Here is a 25364-nt window from a genome sequence, read left to right on the forward strand (position 1 = left end):
GTGACCACCGCCATGCATTTGGTGAACACTCTGGGGCTGAAGTGAGGCCAAAGGGCAGTGCTCTGAATTGGTAATGACTGGCTCCCAGCCGAAGCGGAGAAACCTTCTGGAGCGCCTGTGAATCTTTATGTGATAGTACGCATCCTGAAGGTCTATCGAGCACATCCAGTTGTCCTTGCCCAGAAAGGGCAGAATGGATTGCAGCGTGACCATCCGGAATCTTGCCTTTTGACAGACTTGTTTAGTCTGCTTAGGTCTAGTATTGGTCTCCAATCTCCCGTCCTTTTGGGGACCAAAAGAATCTTGAGTAGAAGCCGGATCCTACTTGGTCTGCCGGCACTGTTTGGATGGCTCTTTTCCCAGGAGTTTTGAAACTTCCTGTTTTGCCAAATCCTTTGACCGGGTGAGATGTCTGGAAGGGATTGTAGAGGTACGGGAAACCTTTCAAGGGGATTTTGTAACCCTCGGATATAATCGACTGTACCCACTTCTCTTGTGATAGGGATTGCCAGGCTACTGGGTACAGCGAAATTCTTCCCTGACTGCCTCCAAGGGTGGACAGTCGGGCAACACCTCAGGGATGCTGAAAGGGCTTCTCAGGAAGAGGCTCCCTGTTGCCCTGGTTCTGAGGACCCCCTGCCTCTAGGGCGGCGTATTATTGTTACCCCTCTGCCTCTAGGGGTAAAGTGACCACGTGTGTCCGTGTAGCTCCTTGGGCTTTACGGAACCACATCTTCCCCCTTCTGACCCTTGGGATATGGTCTAGAAGGAGTGGAAAACTGGACTCCAACGGCAGAAAGAGTTTTACCGCCTTGTTCACATCTGGTCAAAGTATCCTTCACCTGAGGTCCGAACAAAGCCGAACCGTCAAAGGGGTGTTGGTGAAGGACGCCTTAAAGGGGTCCGCAAAATTACACAGCCGCATCCAGGCTTGGCGCCTAAGAGCAACACCTGTGCCTGCGGCCTGCTCGCTCCATCGGCTGCATAAGATATGAGCCGCATGGAGGAGTTAGATATCGAATTCAGGATAGCTAGCTGAGAGGCAATCTTTTCCTGAGCCCCAGCAGCTGAAGGATCCTGGACTACTTCCCCCAGTTCCTTGAGAATATCTCGTTGAAGCCTGGTGAAGTGACAAAGGTAATTCAGCGAACGCATTGCAAAGGTCGCTGAAGAAAACATCCGCTTTCCATACCTGTCCATGGTCCTAGAATCCTTATTAGGAGGATGGACAGGTACTGAAGGATCCGCCAGTTCCTTCTTAGTGGCCGCCACCACCATAGCATCCAGAGAGACACCTTTGGACAGGAACTGTTTGTCCGAAGGGGCCGTGATGAATTTGGATGGTCTCCTGGGGACAGGTTCCACAGAATCTGGTGCCACGCCTTCGAGCCACTACCTGCATGAGTGGGTCGAAGGCGGAGACACCCAGGAGGTGGAGGGTCGGGATCCAAAGCCTCCAGGTATACCGACTCATCCTCGGAGGGGTCAATGGAGGGCCAATTCCCCTCTGTTTGAGGAGCTCAAGGATGTCTGAAAATGAGACATCCTCAGAGGGGACCGTGGGAACCCTCCGACTCATCTAAGTCGGTATCAGATGTAGTAGACTCAGGGAGTCTGTGTGTTTCCTCTTACGCCCTCTTCCGAGGGGTTCACCTGCAGGGTCAGGAGAAACCTCGGAAGAGGAGGAAATTCCCAGTGGGGAAACCTGGGGCGATGGATCCCTGGGCCTGAGAGCAAGAGGCTGGCAAGAGGCTTCTGCAGGCACTGATGAGGGAGGAGCTAGAGGGATAGACCGTTGACCAGGCTCAGAGGCCAGGACACTCCTCATCACCTCAAAGGCTCCTCTCCCCGGGAGACCTGAACACACCCGCTCAAGAAACAGGAATGGTCGGCTCCAAGGAGAGAGAAGGCTCGAGGCAGATGTCGGCGCCGAGCTTACAGCCAAGCTCCGAGAGGGAGAGCAGGGTCGGACAAGGGTCCGATGCCACTAGCCCCCTCGGAGCCGACAGTGGAAACCCGACGACCGGATCCCTCCAAGGAAAGTCTCAAGGAGGAGATCGGAGCCGAGGATGACGGAGCCGAAGGATGTATCGGCTCCGGCATCGAAACAGTCGCTGTCCCAAGAAGCTCCGGCTCCGAACTCTGGTGTGGAGTCGGAGGAGGAATCTCAAGAATTGGGGCTGTAGCCAAAGTCTGTTGAGACGGGCTATGGAGCATTTGGGCCAGTGCCTGAGACTATAACAGCCTGCTTACCACCCTCTCCAAATCGTGGTCAGACAGCCTGGAAGATCTCGAAGATCGGCTCCGATGGCTCCGCTCCGACAAAAGAGGAGACCCCGGAGCCGAGTGGATACTTAGTATCGAAGGGACCGATCTCTTGCGGGCCGGAGCCATCGGAGCCGAAGTCCCTTGAACCCCAGATGGAGCCGAGGATCTCTCGGCCCGATGCTGGATAAAGTGTCGGCTCCAGCCGGAGCCGACAAGGCAACAGTAGTCAGGGTATCGGAGCCGCCCGGCACCGAACCCACTACTCTGGCAGAAGAAGCATCGGTTCCAGCCGGAGCCGATATCGGCTCCGACGGAGCCGGAGCCACCGGAGGAGGCTTAGACACTGTAGCCTGAGCCTTCGGTGGCTTAAGAGGTTTTCCTGCCCCTTGCTTAGGAGGAGAACCTTCAGGTTTCAACAAACCTCGGAGGATCAGTTTGTTCCTCCTTTCCTGCAGGACTCGCTGGCTAAAGGCATGACACAACGCACAGGAGTCCTGCAGGTGCAAAGGCCCCAGGCAATACACACAAGAAGTGTGACCGCCTGTCAGGGACATTTTCTGACAGCACTGGTCACACTTCTTGAAGCCTGAGACCTTGCCTTCCCTAGACATCCTAAAAGGATATACACAAACAGTCCCCACAAACACACAACTTAATCCCTACACAGACACACAGGAAGGGAATAACTTGGGGAACTAGGCCTGACTAAAACTTTCACTGAAAAACTATATTAAAAGTTTAAAAAGGAAGGAATAGGGTGGGCTGTACTAAATACAGGCTAACCTAACACTGAAGGGAAATTAAACCCCTAACTAACTTTTTTCTTATTTAACAAGAAAAACTTACCTCAGCTGGCAAAGGAGACCTCTTTCGCTAAGCGGCAAACGAGATCTGAGGTAGTTCCGCCTTGCATCATGGGATATAGGGTTGCCTCGAGCTGGTAAAAGGAGTTCTCGAGCTAAAGCTAGTGCCGAGTCGGAGCCGAGGATCGGCTCCGAACCCATCCAGCAAGAATGAAGGCGAGATTGACAACTTAACATCAAGAGGCCAACTAGAAATGTTTTAAAATACACTAAGGGAAGGGACTAAAGTGCAGAAAAACACACACTAGAAAGCTGTAAGAGCTTTATGAGCTATCTAAGCTATATAAATTAACTAACTATTCAAATTTAAGTAATAATAAGAAAAAAAACAGTTTTACTGGCCCGAACTAATGCAGAACCTCCTATCGATTGCAGTGGCAAACTAGATCTGAGGTAACTACAGGTGCATCATGGGATAGGGACTTGGCCTCGAGCTATTTGAAGAGCTCGAGCTTTGCAAATGGCTGACTCGGAGCCAAGGGATTGACTCTGAACCCATCAATAAAGAATGAACGGAGATAGAACAACTTCACATCTGACGACTAGCTTAACGGAAGCATCGTTGGTAGGTTTGGACTTGTGTGGTCTGTCTCTGTTTTTATCTTTGTTTTTTCGGAAGATCTGCTTTCGGATGGCTTACGGAAGCCATATCGGAATTCGATGACTGTTAGCAAAAATATCTAGCTACAATAAGGGCCTGATAATGGACAGTTCTGGTGATGAACAAAGCACAGAAGCGACAACGGGTGACGTTGTGATCTGGGCCTAAACAAGTGACACAGTAAGAATAAAAGACTCAATGTGGTATTTGCTTTCCACAGACGAGACAATTAACTTTTTCTGACATCGGTTAGTGCAAGAAAAAAGGATCTCCAATGGGGTACTTAGCTTTAGAAGACTTCAACTTCAATTCGGTAGACGAAAAGTACAGTTTTGTACCTACCATAAATGTAGATGTTCGAAGATCCACATTGCTGCAGTCCTTACATATGGGTAGTCCGCTGTCCTCGGTCGGCCCGAATATCAAAGCATTAGGCTGACGTCGGTCAAGGCGCTTAAGACTGACATCAGGACGTCAGGGTACAAATGCGCATGACCGACGTCATATCCTCAGTCTTTTCTTGCCCCAGATGTCAGAAGACCCTAAAAAGAAAGGCCAAAACCAAAAGACAGCAAAAAACAACCAACCACCCTTGCACTAATCATATGTACAATATATACAATATTCACAATATTTACAACCCAAACCACACAACCGCCTCTAACTACAGAGGGGAAGGAGGAGGGTAATTGGACTGCAGCAATGTGGATCTTCGAATATCTACATTTATGGTAGGTACAAAACTGTACTATGTTCTTCATCTCACATTGCTGCAGTCCTTACATATGGGTAGAATCCCAAAGCAGAGGTAAGGGAGGATGGCAAAACTATAAAGCATTAGGAGCTGCCAAAATGCCCTGTAAAATTGCAGTGGCAAAACAAGCCCTAGATTTAGAGTAAAGTGGAAGGTGGTAATGCTTAGAGAAAGTATGCACTGAACTCCAAGTAGCTGCCTCCAAAATATCTTTAGTTGCCACCCCTTAAAAAGCTGTAGAAGTGGCAGTAGCCCTAGTGGAATGAGGCCTAATCCCAGCTGGAATCTCCTTACCATGATGGGAATAACAGAAAGCAATACAAAACCCAATCCACTTAGAAATAGTTTGTTTAGAAACAGGCTTGCCCTGAGAACCCAAAGCAAATGAAACAAATAACTGCTGAGACTGCCTGAACCCTTTAGTTCTGCTCAAATAATATCGCCACTGCCTGTGTATATCCAAAGTGTGCAAAATCTTTTCCCCTTTATTTTGGGGGTTTGCATAAAAAGTAGGCAAATGAATAGTTTGGTTTAAAGCCACACTAGAAACCACTTCAGGCATAAAGGAAGGATTAGTACGCAAAGATACCCTATCCTTATGGAAAATTAAGAAAGGCTCAACCGCCATAAGGGCCTGTAATTCAGAAACCCTTCTCGCAGAGGTAATGGCCAACAAAAAAGCAGTCTTCCATGATAAATATTTCAACTCGGCAGTAGCTGCAGGCTCAAAAGGTTGTAGAGTGAGTTTCTCCAACACAAAATTGAGATCCCAAGCAGGAGTAGAAGCTCTACGTGGGGGTCTTATATTCTTTGCCCCTCTAAGGAATTGCTTAAACAAAGGATGAGAAAACAATGGTGGGTCACAGTCATAGTGAGCAGAAATTGCTGCAGCATGAACCTTAATAGAGGAGAAGGACAAACCTTTGTCCAGTAACTCAGTAAGATATTGAAGAGCCACACTTAAATTAGGCTTAGAAACATCAAATTCCTTTGCTGTACTCCAAAATAAAAATCTCCTCCATTTATCTGCGTACACTTTCCTTGTACTAGGCCTTCTGGCCTCCAAAATAACATTCAAAACTTGCTGTGAAAGCTGAGACCCTCCAGGGTTTAAAACAGAATATGCCAGGCTGTTAGATGTAGAGAGTGAAGTTTGACATTGAGTAAATGACTGTTCTCCTGAGACAGCAGGTGTGGAATCAAGGCAAAGGCCATGGAGGCTCCGCACCAGACTTCTCAGTAATGGGTACCAGTGCTGTCGAGGCCAATCTGGAGCTATTAAAATCATCTTTGGCTTGTCCTGTCTGACCTTCAGGAGTACCTTTGGGAGGAGAGGCAGAGGTGGAAAGGCATACACATGAAGATTGCTCCAATTGAATGAGAGAGCATCCACTTTCCAAGCTGTGGGATGAAACCTTTTTGTGCAAAACTTTGGCAGCTGGTAGTTTAGTGGAGAAGCGAACAGATCCATGTCTGGAGTTCCCCATAACACTGTCAATTTCTGAAATACATGAGGATCCAATTTCCACTCGTGGGGATCCATAATTTGTCTGCTCAACACATCTGCTAAGGAGTTCTGTGTTCCCGGCAGAAACCTTGCCTGAAGATTTAGCTGTAAACTGAGAGCAGTCTCCCACAAAATCATTGCTTGTCTGCATAGAGGATAAGAATGCGTTCCCCCTTGCTTGTTGATGTACCACATGACAGTTGTGTTGTCTGTTAGAACCAACACCTGCCCTGGAAGAAGTAAATCCTTGAAAGCTATTAATGCAAATTGGACTGCTAACATCTCCTTCAAGTTGATATGTAGATGTTGAAGTCTGGCAGGCCACGTGTCTTGTACCCACTTTCCATTTAGATGAGCTCCACAAGCTGTGTCTGAGGCATCTGTCGTTAGAATCTGACTCGCCTCTGGCCGGGTCACAGAGAGTCCCTTGTTTAGGTGACATTCCTGAGCCCACCACAAAAATTCCTTTTGAATGCAAGGTATTATCTGAATGACAGTGTCCATATCTTGGCAGTGCTGTGTCCATACATTTTTGAGATACCATTGTAGCTTCCTCATATGCAGTTTGGCATTGGGAAGCACCAGAATACAAGATGCCATGAACCCCAAGGCTTGAAGGACTGTCCTTGCAGTCAGCCTGGACTGATGAGACAATTGATGGAAGTAGAGAGAAAGATTCTTTTGTTTGTCCGGGGTCAAAAAGGCCATCTGAGATGCTGTATTCAGTCTCACACCCAGAAAGCACATGTCCTGAGAGGGTACTAGACTGGACTTTATTTCGTTCACAGAATACCCCAGGCATCTTAGCACTGCTATCACATACTGTAAATGATGAAGAAGTTCGTCCTTTCCTTGGGCCAGAATCAGGCAATCGTCCAAATAAGGATAGATCTGTATTCCTCTTAGCCTGAAGAAAGCTATCACTGGAGCCAGAACCTTCGTGAACACTCTGGGCGCAGTAGATAAGCCAAAGGGCAATGCAGAGAACTGATAATGAGAAGTCCCATCCCGAAAACGCAGATACTTTCTGCAACTGAGCCTGATAGGAACATGAAGGTAAGCCTCCTTGAGATCCAGAGTCACCATCCAGTGATCTTTGCCCAGCAGAGGTAAAAGCTGTTGTAACGTCAACATTTTGAACTTGGGAATGTCCAGATATGTGTTGAGGATAGATAAATCCAAGATTGGTCTCCACGTGTTCCCTTTCTTTGGTACTAGGAACAGGCGAGAATAAAATCCTAGGCCCACTTCTGGCAGAGGGACCGGTTGTATGGCCCTTATTTGAAGTAGCAGAGAAATTTGTTTGTGAGCCTCTAGTCTTTGCTGAGGAGGAACGTCCGGCATGCCTTTGAAAGGAGGCAAGGTATGGAAATAAAACTTGTAACCTCGGTGTATGATATCCAATACCCATTTGTCTTGGGTAATCAAATTCCAATTTTCCTTGAAGAGTGCCAACCTTCCTCCCAAAGGAGCTGCCAGGCAAGAAGGATCTGGCAGCTGAAAAGGTAGGTCATTGGGCCTGTTTACGAAAGGACTGGCCCCTGCCCTCACCAAGATTGTGCAGGTGAACTCCCTGTTCTAGGTCTGAAAGAACTCTGAGCTCTGCCCCTACCACGTCTAGATCTACCCCTAGACTGAGAATCATAAGAAGGATACGTCCACCCCTTAGCAGGCCAATTCCTACTAAACTTTGGAGGCTGTACTTGCAAAAAATCTTTAACAGCCTGCATGGACTTAGCCTTGTCTTCCATTTTCTTCAAGACTGACTCCACAGGTGAACCAAACAACACATCAGACTGTAAAGGAGCATCCAAAATCCTTGTCTTAACATGGTCAGATAAATTCTGATCCCTCAGCCAGGCGTGCCTGCGAAGAACTGAACCAGTAGCAGCCACCCTAGACGAGGCCTGTACAGCATCAAAACCACATTGTAAAGAATGCTTACCCACCTGTTCAGAGACGTACCAAATCTTGTAATTCTTTACACTCAATGCCTTCCGCCAGAGCATCTACCTTAGACTTCAATTGAGAAAGAAGATAGTTTTGATATTTCAACATGTGAAACTGGCAATTCAAAGCCCTCATAGCTAAGGTGGAAGAAGTATAGACTTTCTTTCCCCATCTATCCAAAGCTCTGGCCTCTTTATCTGGAGGAACCGGATGTGTAACAAGAGAGGCCCTGACACCCTTAGGTCCCTGACTAACAGTTTCTGGGTCCGCCCTAGGACTCTTATAAAGATATTTATGAGCCTCAGGCACCCTGTAATACCTATCCGGTTTAACAGGAGCAGGAGGCAAAGAATCAGGATTAAGTGAAGCCTCTGCAAACACATCTTCCACAACATCCAGAACAGGGGTATAGCCAAGGGCCTATGCTGGGGTAAAAGCAAAAATTCCCTAAGCCTTTTCCTGGAATCAGAGAAGTCCTGACCTTCCCACTTAAAATGTTCCCTCATGGAATGAAGAGTCTCTGAAAAAGAAAAATCCTCTGGAGGAGAAGCAGAAGGAGTCGAATCATCTGCATCAGAATCAGAATAAGGAGAGTACTCCTGCAAGTCTTCAGTCAAGACTCTGAAACATCCGAAGCCTGCTCAAAACTCCCCAACTCTGGCTCCACCCTAGGCCTCTTATCAGGAGGGGGCAAAGAACCTCTAATCAAAGTAATTAAATCTTCTGCCATTTTAAGCATGTGCTTCTTGGGCACAGACCCTGCTGAACTAGGAGTGACACCAACAGAAGCTAAACCTGGCCTGCCTCTGGGAGAAGCCTTGGAAACAGAAGGAGAGGGCCTAACCACCCTAGGGAGGGAGGGGAGTACAGTAACCAGAGAAGCCCCTTCAGCCTGACCTGCCTCCTGAGAGGCCACATCCTGCAATATCAAAGTCTCCCCCTGGGACTCCAGAGAAGCCTCCGTCGGAACCACCGGTTCCACTGACGCCTCTAAAGAACCGGCGTCCGGTACGGACGACTCTTCTTGCCTGGGTTTAGCTGCTTTGTCTTTGCGCTTCGAAGAAGCGGGCGCCGGAGAATCCGACGGCATATTATAATTGCACCGCTTCCCGAAGACCAACCTAGCACAATCTAACCTTCGCTTAATAGTGCGCTTATTGAACCAAGCACAAAAGTGACACCCAACAATGTCGTGCTCAGGCCCCAAACAAGGAATACACAAAGAATGATAATCCCTATGCGGTATCTGCTTCCCACAAGAAATACAGTTATTCACTTTTTCTGACATCCGGTAAACCACTGAGGCAAGAAAAAACTAAAATATTCCCCAACGGGGTACTTAGCCAACTTTGACTCGGTCTGAAACTCCGAATTCGAAAAATTTCAGAACGCCGAACGGCACTTGCAACGCTGCTTCTGCATCGGACCATGCGGCAAAAAAGACTGAGGATATGATGTTGGTCATGCGCATTTGTACCCTGACGTCCTGATGTCAGTCTTAAGCGCCTTGACCGACGTCAGCCTAATGCTTTGATATTCGGGCCGACCGAGGACAGCGGACTACCCATATGTAAGGACTGCAGCAATGTGAGATGAAGAACATCTCAGGTAGCGGCCAACCGGCACGCGTGCGAACTGCTTCTGCTTTGGGCTCCATGGCAAGAAAGACTGATGTATTGGCATCGGCTGCCTTACTTTACACTACTAATGACCTGATGTCAGTCCTGAAGTGACACCAACCATCGCAGAAACATTAAGCCTCTGGTATTGGGCTGGCCGAGGGCTACCCTGGCAGGGATAACCCAAATGTCATGACTGCAACAGTGAAACACAAAGAACATCTACATTTACTAGAATGACTTGAGAAGAAGTCCCTAGCAAGGAAAGAACCGTTTTACCCTCAGAGTCTGGAAAATCAGAAATAAGATGGCAGGCCTAAGAAAGAAGAGCCAACACATACCTTGCATATGGGTCTGATAATTAAAAGCCTGAAAAGATAGGGTAGCAGAAATGTAAACCTTTTTGGCCAGCCAGTCCATAGTTCTGCTGTTCTTGTCAGAAGGCAATAACTTGGGCAAGGGAAGCAATTGAGACGGCTTTATCAGAGGCTACGGACACTACCAAAGGTTCAGCAGCAGGACATTTATTAAAAAAAAGAACAATTCTCAGGAACTCTATAAAATCTATCAAGCTTCTTGGGAGCAGGAGGGAGACAATCAGGTGCCTGAGAAGCATTGCAAGAAGTATCCAGTAAAGCAGCCAAGAGAGGAGGAAGAGCCACAGGTTTAGGAGAGTCCAACTGCAACAATTCATAGTACCTCTTATGGATATCACAGACCTGAGTACAATCCCACTTAAAAAAAAAAAAATAAATACATCATCCTAGAGTGTCTCCCCCAGAGGAGCATCACAACTAATAGATTCATCCTCCTCCTCTGACCCATAGTCCAAATGAGAAGGAATTTGAGTAGAATAAATTAGGGATTCGTCAGCAGAATCTGACTCATCCACAGAATAATCCTGGTCTCTAAACAATTTTAAGAGGAGTACAGGACCAAGGAGGAGCAGGAACTGAAGAACTGAAACCCCATGAGTAGGGTTTAAGGACATTAAGGCAGAAAATAATCCCTGACTAAAAGCCTGCCACCCACTTTGGGGATCCCTAGAAGCAGAAGAAACAAGTTTAATTTTTTGTTTCTTTTTTAAGGGAATGTCCAGAGAAGGCTCAAATCCAGAATGACAGTTGGGGAAGAAGTTCCTGCTATAGTTCTCAACTAGAAACTGAGGGACTCCCCTAGGCCCCTCAGAAAAAAATCCACGGTGGTTCCCTCAAAGTCCAAGACAGATGCCTGCAAAGCCTCTTCTGAAGTGCTGCCAGCCAGATCCTTACTGGCCTCCAACACAGTAGCGGCACAGAAATCCGACAACACAACCACGTGAGTATACAGGTTCATAACGTCCTCAGAAGAAACACCTGGCAGAGGCTAGACAGCAGCAGATTCCAGCCATACATTTTTCATCTCCTTCTTCCCCAACGGCTGACCCTCAAGGCGGGAGATTCTTTCTACGGTGTCTTTAGCGAGTAGCCTAAGACACCGGTTCTCAAGATACAAGGAAAGGGAAGAAAGTCTACTGTGAAGAGGTTTTGGAACAAATGCCTGACAAATAGAACAAGACATATGGTCACGAAAAGCACCTAAGCAAAAAAGACACTTATTGTGAAGGTCTCTATGGGGAATCAGTCTTCCACACTGGCATTTACTTTTCCCGGATAACATTAACTTCAAGGAATACAAATAAGAAAAAACAGATACCCAAAGGGGCACTTATCTCACAAAAACAGCAAACAGGTGTAGGAGGTAGAAAGTCCCGGGACAACGAAAAAGTGTTAACTGGCAGAAAACACACGCAGGTAAACAGAAGATGTAAAAGATACAGTCAGACTGGCAGCAAAGAAGTTCTGTTTTTGGTAAGCCTGAATGTCACTTTTATGCTCTATGTTACACAAGGAGCGTATGGTGGCATCCAGCATACCTTTTAAATTCAGAAGTCTTTGGAAGACTAGCTGGACGTCAGGCTTCCATGGCAGGGAATCCCATATAGATAAGAATACTGCAGCAGTGAATGTAAGGAGATCTTCTGAAGATGTATCTATCTTCCCTATAAACTCTCAAATAATTTCCACTATTCATTCCCTAAATTCCTCTCTTTTTTAACAGGTAGTTGGGAAAGTGCCAGTGTTTCATTTTTGCTTCATTACCCAGCAATTTATCTTACTTTTTATTAGTGCGTGATCTGCAGCAGTTACTGGATTTGTGTCAAAGCTTTTAATTAAACACAAATTCTCCTGTGAAATATAAATTCTCCCCAGTCTAACCAAAATATGTAAATTGTCCAATTTACTACTTCTGAATTCACAACTTCTATACCAACTATTCTCCCTTTTAGGTTCCTCTGATACATCCTCACAATCTCAAAGTTCCAATCCTTACCCCAAAATATTCCTTGCTAATAATGGATTATTTCTTTCCCAAAAATTTTAAGCTCCACAAGAGCAGTTTTTGGAGGAATATAAATACATGCAGCATGATACTCCTCCCTTGTCAATAGCACCCAACTACTACAAATTTACCATTACTGTCTTTTTTCCTCTTATCACTACTGAAGCCCATTTAGCAGTCAGCATTATTTCCCTTTCCTTTGCCCCAATATTCTGCTGAATGTCCATCCTGAAATCTTTTTGTCAAATTAATGTTCATTTCTATCCAAATGCATCTCTTGTAACATTATCTGTATTCTGCAAATATAAACATAATTCCATGTTCTCTGCTTTTTGTCTAACTGTCAGGCCATTTACATTCCATAACAACATGGAGAGATTAGCCATTATGAAAGAAAGCTATACTCCTGCGTATTATACATGACCATTTTCTGAATTTGTACTTTCTAAGTTAGGCTTACACGCACACGCTAAAGTTCGTCAGGCTCATTTTATACACAGTTGCTTCCTCTCATCTCCATTTGAATCTGCCACATTTTTCATGACTTTTTGGTTAGATGAAAAAACTTAAATAAAAAAATAAATTAATTTAAGAATCCCCCATCCCATTTAACTTGGGACAAATCCACAAAACTATGTATACATTCAACAAATAAAACCCCTCCAGACAGGACTCAATGGCTGCACCTGGAAGAACTACTTAAACTAAAATTAAGGTTTCCCATACTAAAATCCATGTTACAGCCTAATTTTTTTCCATTTACACCAACTGCTATTTGACGGCTATCTATTATTTTGTTATTTCTATTCCCCCTCCTAGATGTCAAAAACAGCTTACTTGCTTTCAGTAAACAATGTTTAGCCCCAAGAAAAAAGCGCACTGGCTATCTTTAAATAAACTAAACTATATCTGTTCTAGTAAATGTGTTAAAGCATTATGACTACCAAGGAGACTGCTACATCTTATTCACATCTCAATTTAGACTATTTTTCACTGACCTGCATACTAATGTACATTTAAATGTTACACTTGCCTCAGTAAGAGTAGTTTGACCTTTCAATACTAAGGGTTTGCCCCTAGAGACAGTGAGTTTCCAAGAAAAAGCAACCAGCAATGAGAGGAAAAAAAAAAAAAAACAGATGGCAACTTTGCAGGTGTATATACAAATATACGTAAATTTCATTCAGAACACAAAGTGAAGACTTCCCTTGGCTAACTCACTGGCACGTGAAGACTTCCCATCTCTCACTGACAGTATCTGCTAATGGAAAACAACAAGCTGATAACTGTACAGATGCAAGAAATCTATCACTTCCATGCTACTCATCATTTTGTCTTATTTTTCAAGCCTATCTACTTAAAAAATACTTTGTCTAAAACTTAAACCAAGAGCATTAATCTAAAAGTCCACAACTGCAAAAACGGGAATATACTATCTTAATTCTACATGTATCAATACACATTCACATCCCAACCCAGCAGCTGAAGATCACAACATTATATTAACTTTAACTTAATTCTGCTAATTATTTATTTTGGTATCTGTACATCTTACAGCAAACCAAACTTTACTTGATTTAACATACTTATGTACAGCAGGTCACTGATGACTCCCCACCTTCACATTAAAAATACCCTAGATGTATACAAGGCAAAACCACTTTTCAATATAACGTGCAATTTTCACCATGAAATCTTTATACAAATATTAACAAAAACTGTTTTAATTACAGTAACTTCTGCATTCCCTTCACTGCCCCTCCTTAGAATTAATTAAGTTGGGTACGTGCTTTTCATACCTAATATTTAACAAAGTCAACAAAATTCCAGTCTTTCTCACCACTTTTTCTTGCCAAACTATATCTCACATGTCTATATCTATGTCCAGTGTAACTGTTGCTTTCTACTCTTCCATTTATTCTCCCATTCAATTTTGCTTTTCTTTCTGGTCATCTCCCAATACCAGTCTCTTATTCGGGTCCAAGGTACTCCTGATTCTTGTAGTCGGCTTCTGTGCTTTTTTCTGTCTCTTAAACATCTTGCTTTGCAACAATGGAAAAGGGTTCACTGACAAAAGTCCCTATATGGCTTTTTTGTCAGAAAAATGAGAAAGAAAGAGACTCCTTCTGCTTGCTAGCTCACTCTGCTGGATAAACCTGTTATTCCCCCCTTAGCCTGTTCAGAATCATAAAATGTCTTTGATCCTACAGGAAAAAATATTCTGAAGTCAGCTGGAGGGTAAACTAAGTGATACAGCAGTTTTGAAGCTCACACCTGCCTCTCGACATTCCCCGACCCCAAATGCTCTGATAAACTTGCCTCTTTGAAGCCTAGTGTACAGCGAACAATCATTTTCTACAAACACTCTAAGGTCTCCAATTTTTAATACTTTTTGCCTTTCTGTGGCAGATTTGTCAGGACCAAATCCTTCTGCTGGTATGACTGCAACTTTACTAATATAGGTATCGGTTGTTTTCTCATGGTCAGTTATGGCGCATACAGACAATGTACTCTTAATTAACAAATGCTGTTATGGAACACAAGTCCCACTGTTTATATGTATGTTCATAAAATTAATAGTCTGTTTTTTTTCCACATTCTCTGTTGCAGCAGACAATCTCAGGTTTTCTCAGTGTTTTAAAAGCTCTTCTAGAACTTTACATACTCAGCCAAATTTTTCCTCACTTCAGCTTCTAACTTTTGCAGTTTTATCAGTTCATCTGAAGATCTAGCTAAAGCTTCTTCTATTTTTCCAGCCTTTTATTACTTTGATATATTCCTTCAGTGTTTTGTTAATTTGAAATACCTCTGAGAACTTTTTATTTCTGACAAATTACTAAAAGTCATCTCCTGTACCAAACCTGAAACATGAATCACTTTTTGCTGAACAGCTGCATCTTCCAAACCAAAGTTTTTTTCTATTTTTCTGGCTAATTTCAGGCAGTGTAATTACTAGTCAATGACTGAAATTTAACCAAACGGACAATTTTTAATGGCTGTTTTTCTTGAGCTTCTGTTTTCACACTGGGAAGCTGAAATAAACTTGCTGATTAGTGTGCTGCCATCCTAAAACACTGTTTGCAAGGGATTCTTAAAAATTTTGCAAATGTCTTCTACAAGCTGAAGTAGGATTACCATGCAAAACTCCCTAAAGGTGGTCTCATTTGTTTATGGGGAAGTGCAACTAGGTCAGGGAGAGATGACGATCAATTTGTGGTCAGATTTAACCCGGAATGAGGAGATGTGGGGTGTGGTACAGACAGGCCGGTAGGTTTGTAAGGGATGTTAGAGCCTCTAGTGGGTAGCTTTACAGTTTTCTACAGTGCACTGGTATTAACAAATTCTAGGAAATGCTAAGCATAACTGGATTTAGAGACGTAGGTGTGCCTACCAATTCTTTGGTAAATGAATTCCATTAGCAAGAAGGTATTTAGTTTGATATTTCATGCCTCAATGCTGTTAAAAGTAGTTTATATGATCTCTGGGGGACACTGATGGGGATCTTAAGCTAGCAATGAAGAAACCGTTTGATTTGTTAAGGGCGATAAAGGAAGTAATATTATACTGCAATATAAAAAATATTTATTTAGCTCTAAAACATATGTTGAATTTAAGTGCTGAAATTCCCAAACAGCAAGCTTTAGAAACCACTTTTTGCTTATGCATTTATATCTAAAAGTCACACAACCTAGCGCATTCAGTTGTTGAGTGTCTTTTTTAATATTACAGAGCCATATGTTAATAATATGTGTGATCAAAGAGCCATATGTTAATATGTGTGATGTCAAAATACAAATTCCTTCCTGTATTCATTGAGAATTTCAAGAATGTAAACAATAAGAAGTCTTTAATGGTATTTTAGTCGATGAACTTAAAGTACAAAAATATAACTAATTCATTACATACTGCTCTCCATATGGGAGAGGAGATGGCATAACTTCAGTCATACAAAACAATTACTTTTATGTGGAAATGTACATGGTCCTGCTTCTTGTGTAACACCAGCTTAGTGTATATGTGTGTATATATATACATATATATATATATATATATATATATATATATATGATACACATGTATACTGAATTGAATTCCTCACCCTATGTACTCATACCTAATATAAACAGAATATAATTCAATAAGCAACACTGGAGAAAACTACAGTTCATCATAAATTATGAACTCTGTTTCTAAATGTGAGTGCTGTGAGTATTTGCTATTTCCTTGTAGTCTGCAAGACCAGATACTTTGATGTGATAACCAAAATTCTCCCACCGTGCTGCACTGTTAGAATTGTTTAAGTGAGTTCTGTTGCAGTTATGCATTGTCATCAAAGGCTAGCTGGAGGTGTCTCTACATGTGAGGAGCTCTTGCAACAGAAGAATGAAGTGACTGTCCAATGCTACTTGACAGATAACACCAAGGGGTGGTATGCAGTGGAAACACTTCAGAGAACCTTTTGTTAATTTCTAGCTACATTCCAGGGTTATACAGTAGGTTAAATAGGAAATGTAAGTGTGAAAAAGGGATACAAGGCAGGGCAAGCAATAACCATGTGCAACCAGAACCTGACTTTACGTATCTTTCAAAATTATTTCCTTCAGCTTATGGTATGCAGTTACCCAAGAAAAAGGAAAGCAGAACAAAATGTCATACTTACTGATTTTTGTATCAGGTCATCTGACTAGAAGATATTGTTAATGTATCCCAGAATCATCTTACAAGACAAAGCATTAATGCCACTTGTTACACTTGAGAGACTATAAACTCCAAACTATTCAAAGTATTCCAGACACACTACTGAATTCTTTTTAGTATGTAAGAGGCTTAATTCCAACCCAATGTACATCAACTAACCTTCAACATTTCTACTTCTTCGAGAAGATGAAGAACTGGAAGACCCTGCAGATCGTGATCCTGGAGAATGGGGGCTTCTCCTTTCTGACGGACACAATTCATATACTGATTTCCTGTTGGGTAGTTCTTCGTGGATGCTGATGATACTACTGGCACTGCTACCAAAACACAAAAGGGAAGTAGATTAAGCAACCATGCAATCACTCCAACTAAAATCTACAATAAAATGACTCCGGAATCAAGTATTTAGTTTATAAATACTCACACTCTTAAGAGAAGAAGGCCATAAAAGTACCAGGGAAGAGTCTAGCTCTGCTGTGTAGTGTGACAAAGTCTAAACTGCACCCAGATGACCCATGTCTGAAAAGCACACTGGAACCTGGAAAAGCCAGGTGAGGGCAGAGGTGACCTATCCTGGGGAAAAGGAGATTGATCATTCTGTTGCCAGAAATTATCATAGAGTAGTATAGAGGTGAATTTGCCAGCATATGGGATTGCAAGCAACTCTGTCCTATACAAAAACTGGGTAAGACATGTCACATGTGTGACGCCAGTACACTGGCCAAGTAATAAAGGAGCATCAATCCTCAGCATTACCACCAGTGAGAGGCATCCACATTGGGAAGGATAACAAATGCACACACAGTAAAGTACAATTTCCCTTAAGAGCACACAGAGATCACAGACAGTCTGGGGCTGGTTTCTCCCTTTCTTTCCAGATCCCCAATAAACTCCCCACTGACACAGCTATAGAGTGTAGTCCTTAGCCAGGGTTCCAAGCCAAGACCTCCCAGCAATCCCTCTGGCAAAGCAGTGCTTCGTGTCCCTGCCCAAGTAGCTCACACACACACACACACACACACACACACACACACACACTATTTGAGATATGACTTGTATACAACCACACAGACACTCCTGGGGATGGCTGGCACAGGTTCACTAGCTGTGCCCCTTCTGTCCAGGCTATAAGGTAGCAATTCACTGCCAACAGAACCCCTATTTATCAGCTACCAACAAGGCCCTTCCCAAAGGGTGTCCAATTATTACTGTGCAATATTATTATCCAGTTAGTAAGTGTGACCAGAACTTTTAAGGCTTATTGGAGTGGCTTTGTACAGTATCACTATATACAAGCAATGTACTCTAGAGCTTAAATTACCTCTACACAGAACAGCCACAGTTGAAAGGTTTAAAAATATTTATTAATAAATAATAAAAACACAAGACAATACTTCTTACTATACAGTGCCAATCAAGAGCTCAGATATCACAGGAAAAGTCTTAAAATAATACTGTAGAATAGTTCTGACAAATATAGATAACAGCTAGACTAAACTTACTGTTTTCTATATTTTCCTAAGTGCAATCACAGTTCTAAATAAACTTACATATAGAGCACAAGCAGAGTACTGATGAGTTGTTGTCAGCTTTAGACAAAATGCAAAATGTTCTCTCTCTCTGAGACAGTCTTTTAAATGAATACATCACTGCTGACTCGTTTTAGATTATGTCATTCTTCTCTGGCTCCCAGACTAACAGAAACTCAGAGTTTAACATATCTTTGGTCTTGCACCTGGTCAAGAAACCAGAGCAATTAAAGACATTATATATGTAAAATCTAGGAATTAACTCTGGTCTCAAAAACAATAGAAAGAATCTGCTGGTCCAGACATCACAGTTCCAAGTTTGAAATCAAACAGTCATACAATGCTCGACTTATCAGCTTTCTTTCAGCACAATGCACTGTTGTTGCACTTTTGACATTCAACATTTAACACAATTTTCTTACATTTAACAGAACTTGCCTGTGGCTTATATTAATATTTACAAATGACAGAATTATCTAGAAAATTCTATCTAGCTAGGTTGGCAGCCTTCACAACATGCACTGAACTTCATTTTTCAATTCGAGGTAGCAGTGAATGTGGGAGTCATGCATGCAGCAAGAAGGGTTTAGACTGGGTATGGGAGGAAGGCTCAAGTGATATTACAGGATGGATCTACACCCAATCCTCACCTATTGATGGGGAATGAATGAGATGATTAAGCTGTTGCCACAGCTAGGGAATAGATAGACTACAGGACTGTCTCTGTGTCAAGGAAATGAACAGGCCTTTCTTTCATCCCCTAGGGGAGGTCAAAATGGGCTGTCAAGGGAATAATAAATCTTTATTATATCATGCCATATAATACAATAACAGTTAAAACAGACCGGTTTTGGCTGCTAAGCCTTCTTCAATGCAACAATTATTGCACCGAAGCAAGCTTAGCAGCCAAAACCAGTCTTAATTTAACTGTTATGATATTATATGGCATAATATAATAAAGATTTATTGCTGACATTCGAGTGCTGTCCATTGTTGTTTTGGACTACAGGTTCTGTCTGGCCGTACTTGATATTGGTTTTAATACTGGAATGGGAGTAAACATATGAGCTACTGGACAGATCATATGAGGTAAAAAAGTACCAGTAAAGGAAAACACATAGATGTATAGGACAGCTTGTTTTTAAGCATTACCCACATTATCGGACAAAATATAGAACAAATAAATTCAATATCAAACTGGAAAAAGAATGAGTAAACTACTCTTTCACTGAAACAATACAACAAAAAATCATGACGACTGAGCCCCTTCTGAAAACTGATGCACAACAATGATCTCAGAATGGAAGACCAGTCTGACTTGTTCTGCATCAGAGAATACAGAAACACACACCGAAGATAAATATTTCTATATTAACAGTACAATTCAAAAACCTTTTTTTTTTTTTTTTTTTTTTTTACAAATAATGCTGTAGCGTCTACCAAAAGCAAACTGACTACCTCTCCTAGAGGTTAAAGTTCTGACAACTGCCTGCCACAGATGGCCTGGAAGGGGGGAGAGTTAACGGCTTAGCTGGTTCATCTCTTATCCGGGGCTTGCATTTCTCCAGATGCTTGTTACTGTTCTAGAAAACCTGGCGGAGACCAGAAATCCCATGGGATTGCTGGCTTTGAGAAGGGGAGGCAGACTTGAAGGATTATGTCATCCAGTTACAACACACGGCACTTAACTGGATTCGTGAATGAAAACAATCGATTTGTAACAATTACTGCTTTCGTTCCTCTTTTACCAACATGGAACTTCATCAGATTGAAAACTTCACTGAAATATGAACTATATTAATGACTCTGTTTCAAGGAATTTGAGACTTATACCATTTTTCAGTGGAAGAGAATTTTGATTTAACACTTCTGTTAGCTATACTAACTCAACTGTCGACTAAAATTGACCGGGTTATTTCAACTCAGTCCAGTTAAACTCACAATGGGGATTACATATCATCCCACATCAGCCTGGCTGATAATGTGTCTGCAAAATGATTTCACCGAAGGACATCGTCCCACTTATTCGGTAGTAGTATCCAACACAGCCATCCCCATTAACCATGCTAAAATGGTTTCAAACATCAACACTCCAGCATCCAATGTTTATGCCCATGATTACCACCAACTGGATGTTGTCTTTTCCCGGTTAGGGGTCGCCACAGCAGAACTCCAGTCCGCTAATGATTGGCAGTAGATTTTTTATGGTGCCGAGTTGCCAGCCCGACGCCCAACCTTCAGCGAGGGCATGCCCATTCACACATGTCTTTCGGAGGCCACTCAACCGAGGGGAGGACATGCAGACTCCATACAGAAGGCACTCCAGCCGAGAATCGAACAGGAGAACCTCTTGCTGTGAGGCAACAACGCTACCACTGTAACACCACGGCTTTTATGGTTTAATAAGGCATTCATTTTTACAAATAGCACTATGGTAGATTTCTCCAGTAAAAGTGGAGACGAAAAGCTGAAAGGTAAGATATATAAGCTAGAAAAACTACTCATAAACAGTAGTTTGCCACTTGACAACACGTTTTTCCAAGACTGTATCACAGTACATCATGTACCGAAAGGCATTAGGATTTTCAAATTTCCTAATGGTTTGCAAGAAGGCTCAATACCCCATTATGAACTACTGGAATTGTTTGACCGTACTGGAATGGATTATATGCGTTTGCTCATCAGAGACAATCAGCAAACTAAGGGAAATTACATTGTTACAACAACATATCATGGACAATTTGTTTCCAACTATGGAAGAGTTTTATTGAATTGCACTGTCAAGAGGTGAAAAATACGAAACAAAATAAGCTAAGAGTAAAAACTCAAATGAGCCTACCCCTCTCCCCAAAATTATTAAGCAATTTTCTGCTTCTATTAATACCAATTTTAATGTTAATTCTAACATTACAAACAATAATCAACAGGTTAACAACAGTCAAAATTTTCAGATGGGTACCCCTCTTCCAATGAGACGAGCAAGATTATGGGCTAATACAGTATCATTTCAACAAAATTCAACAGATGCCAAATATACACAACATAATGGGCATTGGAACCAGACAAACAAACAATAGAGGGGGAAATGGAAGAATCAATTATGTTACCAACAGTAAGAGACCATTTTATGGACACATTTGTATTTGAGTTCGACAGACTTAAAATTTATACTATAGTAATACTGAAATAACTCATTTTCAAAAGGGTTCAATTTTTTTACCTACTACTAAATTCAGTTTGGTGGACACTATTATGGAATTGAAACTTTTCATTAGGAAAGTAATCTTAAGTTTGTTGCTGGAGAACAACCCATTATAGAACAAGGTGAATGTTTTACATAGATCCAGTACTTTCAAGCCTCTCTGTTACCCCCCTGTTGCTCCTTTTGAAAAGTTTTGTGAAGCAGACATGAGCCACATACGGCAAGGACTTTAGACGGTCACAATTTAATTTAACTAAAGGTGAACACAAACTGCTTCTCAAACTAACAAAAATTTAAGGATTATAAACCTGACATGGGTGAAGGGGTTCTTGTTATGGATTATATAACTTGTGTGGCAAAGATGTTGATTGACTTTTTTGCATGACAGTGAATTATTTACACCTGTTTAACTAAATGAAGTAAATATAGCAAACCGTAGGTTAGACTTGAATTTGGAAGAACTATTTTTGGACTTTAAAAATAATTCACTTGTTCTGGACTAAAATTAAAGGTCAAGAAGCCTTTGATTCCATCCATATTCAGGATACCAACAATTCATGTCTTTAGTGGAATCACCTATGAGACAGAGACCTACTGTGGCTGCCAGAGGCTCTAAAACAGAGCTCCTAGCTAAATTTGTTAAGAATTTAAAAGACTTTTTGTTAACAGGCCTCATGTTTTAACAGATTCTTGGGAACTTTTGAGGACTTCGGCTTGCTGTAAATATAAAGAAGATATTAGTTTTTTAAGTACAGATGTCAAAGATTTACATTTTGGTTACTCCACGTGAAGAAGATTTGGACAATTTTATTGAAGCCTTTACAATAGTAACACATTTTACAGAAAATACAATTTGTGTGTTAACTACATTTGTGGACAGGGTTTAAAAAAAACAATTTTGTTTATGTTGATGCAGAATACTTTAAGAAGACGAAAGGAGTGACTATGAGGGCTTCTTCAAGCTACAGTATTTGCCAATTTAATTTTATGGTTGTGGGAACCGAAATGCGCATTTGCCTCTGAATTTATGAGTTCTATATACAAATATTACAGATATCTGGATGACATATTATTCATTCTATGGGATGATGATGTTGAAAAAATACTGCAATATATTGAGAACATCAAATGACTACTACTACTATTTTTTTTTTTACATACACTGTAGAACTTGATACCTGTAATTATTTAGATATGCATCTTTACAAAAATAAAACTGATAGGAGGTTTGAATCTACAACTTATAGAAAGCCGACTTATTCTAATATTTTTCTGCACTAAGACAGAAACCATCTCTTTTGGCAGAAAAATAATTCAGTCAATGTAAAACTGATAAGGTTGTCCAGGTTAGTTACAGAAGAAGTTTTATTCAGTAAAGAACTGAATAATTCAAAGGAAGTGCTTTTGTACATAAAATATCCAAAATAGTCGGTAGATGATTTAACTATAATTACATTACAAAGTAGATGCACCAGTTATTTAGACCTTTTGCATCATCTGGAACCATTCATTGAGTCAGGCAAATCTGACATTAATCCTAGTAAGAATTCGGTCTTAACTTACAATGACATTATCACAAAGGTATAATCAATTATAGAAAGAAATTGGAAAGAGGTACTTGGAGAGTTTGTCCTCATCAACAAATTTAGTGAACGCCCTAAAATTGTATATAAAAAAGATATGAATTTTAAGAATTTCTTTGGGAAAAAACAAAAAGTGAGGAATGACAGAAGGAATTAATAGAAGAGGGAAGAAAATGTGGCACTTGCAAACAATATATATTTATTCATGGAATAACCAACCTACTATTGGGAAACTATCTGAGGGTTATAACAGTTCAAGTGGCCTTCAACTAATATGAGGGGAGTCATGTATGCAGCTACTAGTTTGTCATATGCACCTTTTTATATAGGTAAGACTAGAGAAAAATCTAATGTCCAGAATGTACCCACACACACATGCTATTAAGAAAAAAGATAACACCAATGTACTACGTAAACATTCTACAGTGTGTCCAGATTTTAATAAATTTATATTTTGTGTGTTGGAAAATGTTGAAATCAATGTTGGGGAGGAAACTGATCTTCCTATCTCAAACACAAGGGAAGTATACTGACAGATTTTACTTAATGCTACGCAGCCTCTAGGAATTACTGACAATAATTAAACAAGTTTACTGACCCTTAGGGCAGATTATTTATAAACTTACTTAAGTTTAATTATTTTTTTTATTTTTATTTGGAAAATAATCTTTTCCTTCAGTATTTACTATTTGGTTATAACAGAAAAGTGATGACACTAGCTTACTAAAGCAACTTAACTTTAACAGTACTAACAGACTGCACTATATTACTGGTAGGATGGATTTAATGACATTACATACAGGTGACGAATTTAAAAATGATTGGATGTATTTTTATTTATTTGTTACATATCAGTGATGTTTTTAATCTGATGAAGTTCCACATTAATAAAAGAGGAACATAAGTGCTCATTGTTACAAACTGATTGTCTGTTTTCATTCCTGAATTCAGTAAATGTCATTTGTTGTAATTCAGTTATTACATTTTTTTTTCTTTTCTGAGTGTGGGGATTATGTCACCAAAGGAAGACTGCATATCAAGCTCAGGAGGGGTTAGAGGCATGGAAAGATGGATCAGGGCCTTAAAGTTACAAACCTCCCTAGTTTTGAATGGATGGCAGCTCTGTCTACCGCTCAGGTCTTGCCTCTTGGAGAAGGAATAAATGTGCTGCATGCGGAAGTGGAAAAAGCAAAGCATAATGTTTACCAAGGCACTGGAAGAATTCAACTAAATAAATTTACTTGCTTTGGTTAGTGGCATGGGCATGGTACTTATTTAGCTGTTCCTGCTTAGGGTGCTGAAGTAGGAAACAAAGTACCATAACGCTAGGTATTCAATAAGAAGCCCACACGAGAGACTTTTGCAGTAAGTACCTCATATTATATCAGATGGCTGTTATTACTAGTACCATCCTCAAAGCTACAGCCCATCTTCAGCTGACAGAAGTACATCTACTTATTAGCTGAAAGTGTTTTGGAAAACTGTGGTAAATAATAATGAAACCCTGAAGCATGATGACAACACAAAATCTGGAATCATTTAGTAATCCAGGGCTTTCAGAAACCAGCAAGAGACTGAAATGAATAGTATGACAATGCCTACTTGGGGGATTGCAGGTGTATGCAATAAAACTGGCCTCCAGTAGAGTCTCCAAAAGTGAAAACATTCTGCTTCTAAGGGTAGGAAGGGCATTCTGGGGATTTCCATCACCCAAAACAGAAGTGACAGTTCATGCAACTCCTACTGCTCACCTACTACTTCAACACCACAAACCAAGTGCAAGGAATGAATAGCTAGAGCTTAAACAGACCTCCTCATGGCTTCCTGGAAAACAGCCACACAGTGGAAGTACTGGAGCACTGGAAATGATGGCAGGTGCAGAGAAGGAAACATTTGACTCAAAAAGTATTAGGTATCCCCAACAATGCTGCCTGTTTTCTTCTAATAAAATGGCTGGCTGTTTGTATGAATTAATGTCTTTCTTAAGCATGTTAAATGCATAAATAAACAAGATGAAAGCTTCATAAACAAATGATGCACATTATGACTACAAAGATAAAATATACAAATATTCAAGATGCCTGCTGAAAAAGTCTCTCCTGAAGACGCACAGCTATGTAAAGTGCTCACTGTAACAGTAGATGCACAGGAGGAAAGGTCACACTAACAGGAAACCATAACACATCTGGGTTTACAACCTCCCTTTTCCTATGTTCTAGCTGAATTTCTTCAGATATCCCAATCTTTCCTATAAGTACCGGTGCTAGTCTCCTGCTGGCAACAATACTGATGCAAGCAGCATTCGATTTAGGTGTCTATTGAATGTCTATGGGTTGTAACCAAAGTCCATAGAATCCAATGTGAAGGAATACGTACAAAGTCAGACTGTGGCAGTTTAGAATATTCCC

At 41.4% G+C, this 25364-nt stretch overlaps 1 protein-coding gene across 1 annotated transcript in view; it reads right to left on the reverse strand.

Annotated features, from left to right (window-relative positions):
- The window catches only part of CEP350 (centrosomal protein 350), a 3609946-nt gene that overhangs the window by 2056478 nt on the left and 1528104 nt on the right, over positions 1–25364 (reverse strand). Inside the window, exon 12 of the mRNA XM_044085746.1 lies at positions 16802–16959. Coding sequence (XP_043941681.1) covers positions 16802–16959 — 158 coding nt within the window. The remainder of the gene's footprint in view (positions 1–16801; positions 16960–25364) is intronic.

This window comes from Protopterus annectens, chromosome 10.part0 (genome assembly GCF_019279795.1).
Source record: "Protopterus annectens isolate FY-2018-M chromosome 10.part0, PAN1.0, whole genome shotgun sequence".
Taxonomy (NCBI): Eukaryota; Metazoa; Chordata; order Ceratodontiformes; family Protopteridae; genus Protopterus; species Protopterus annectens.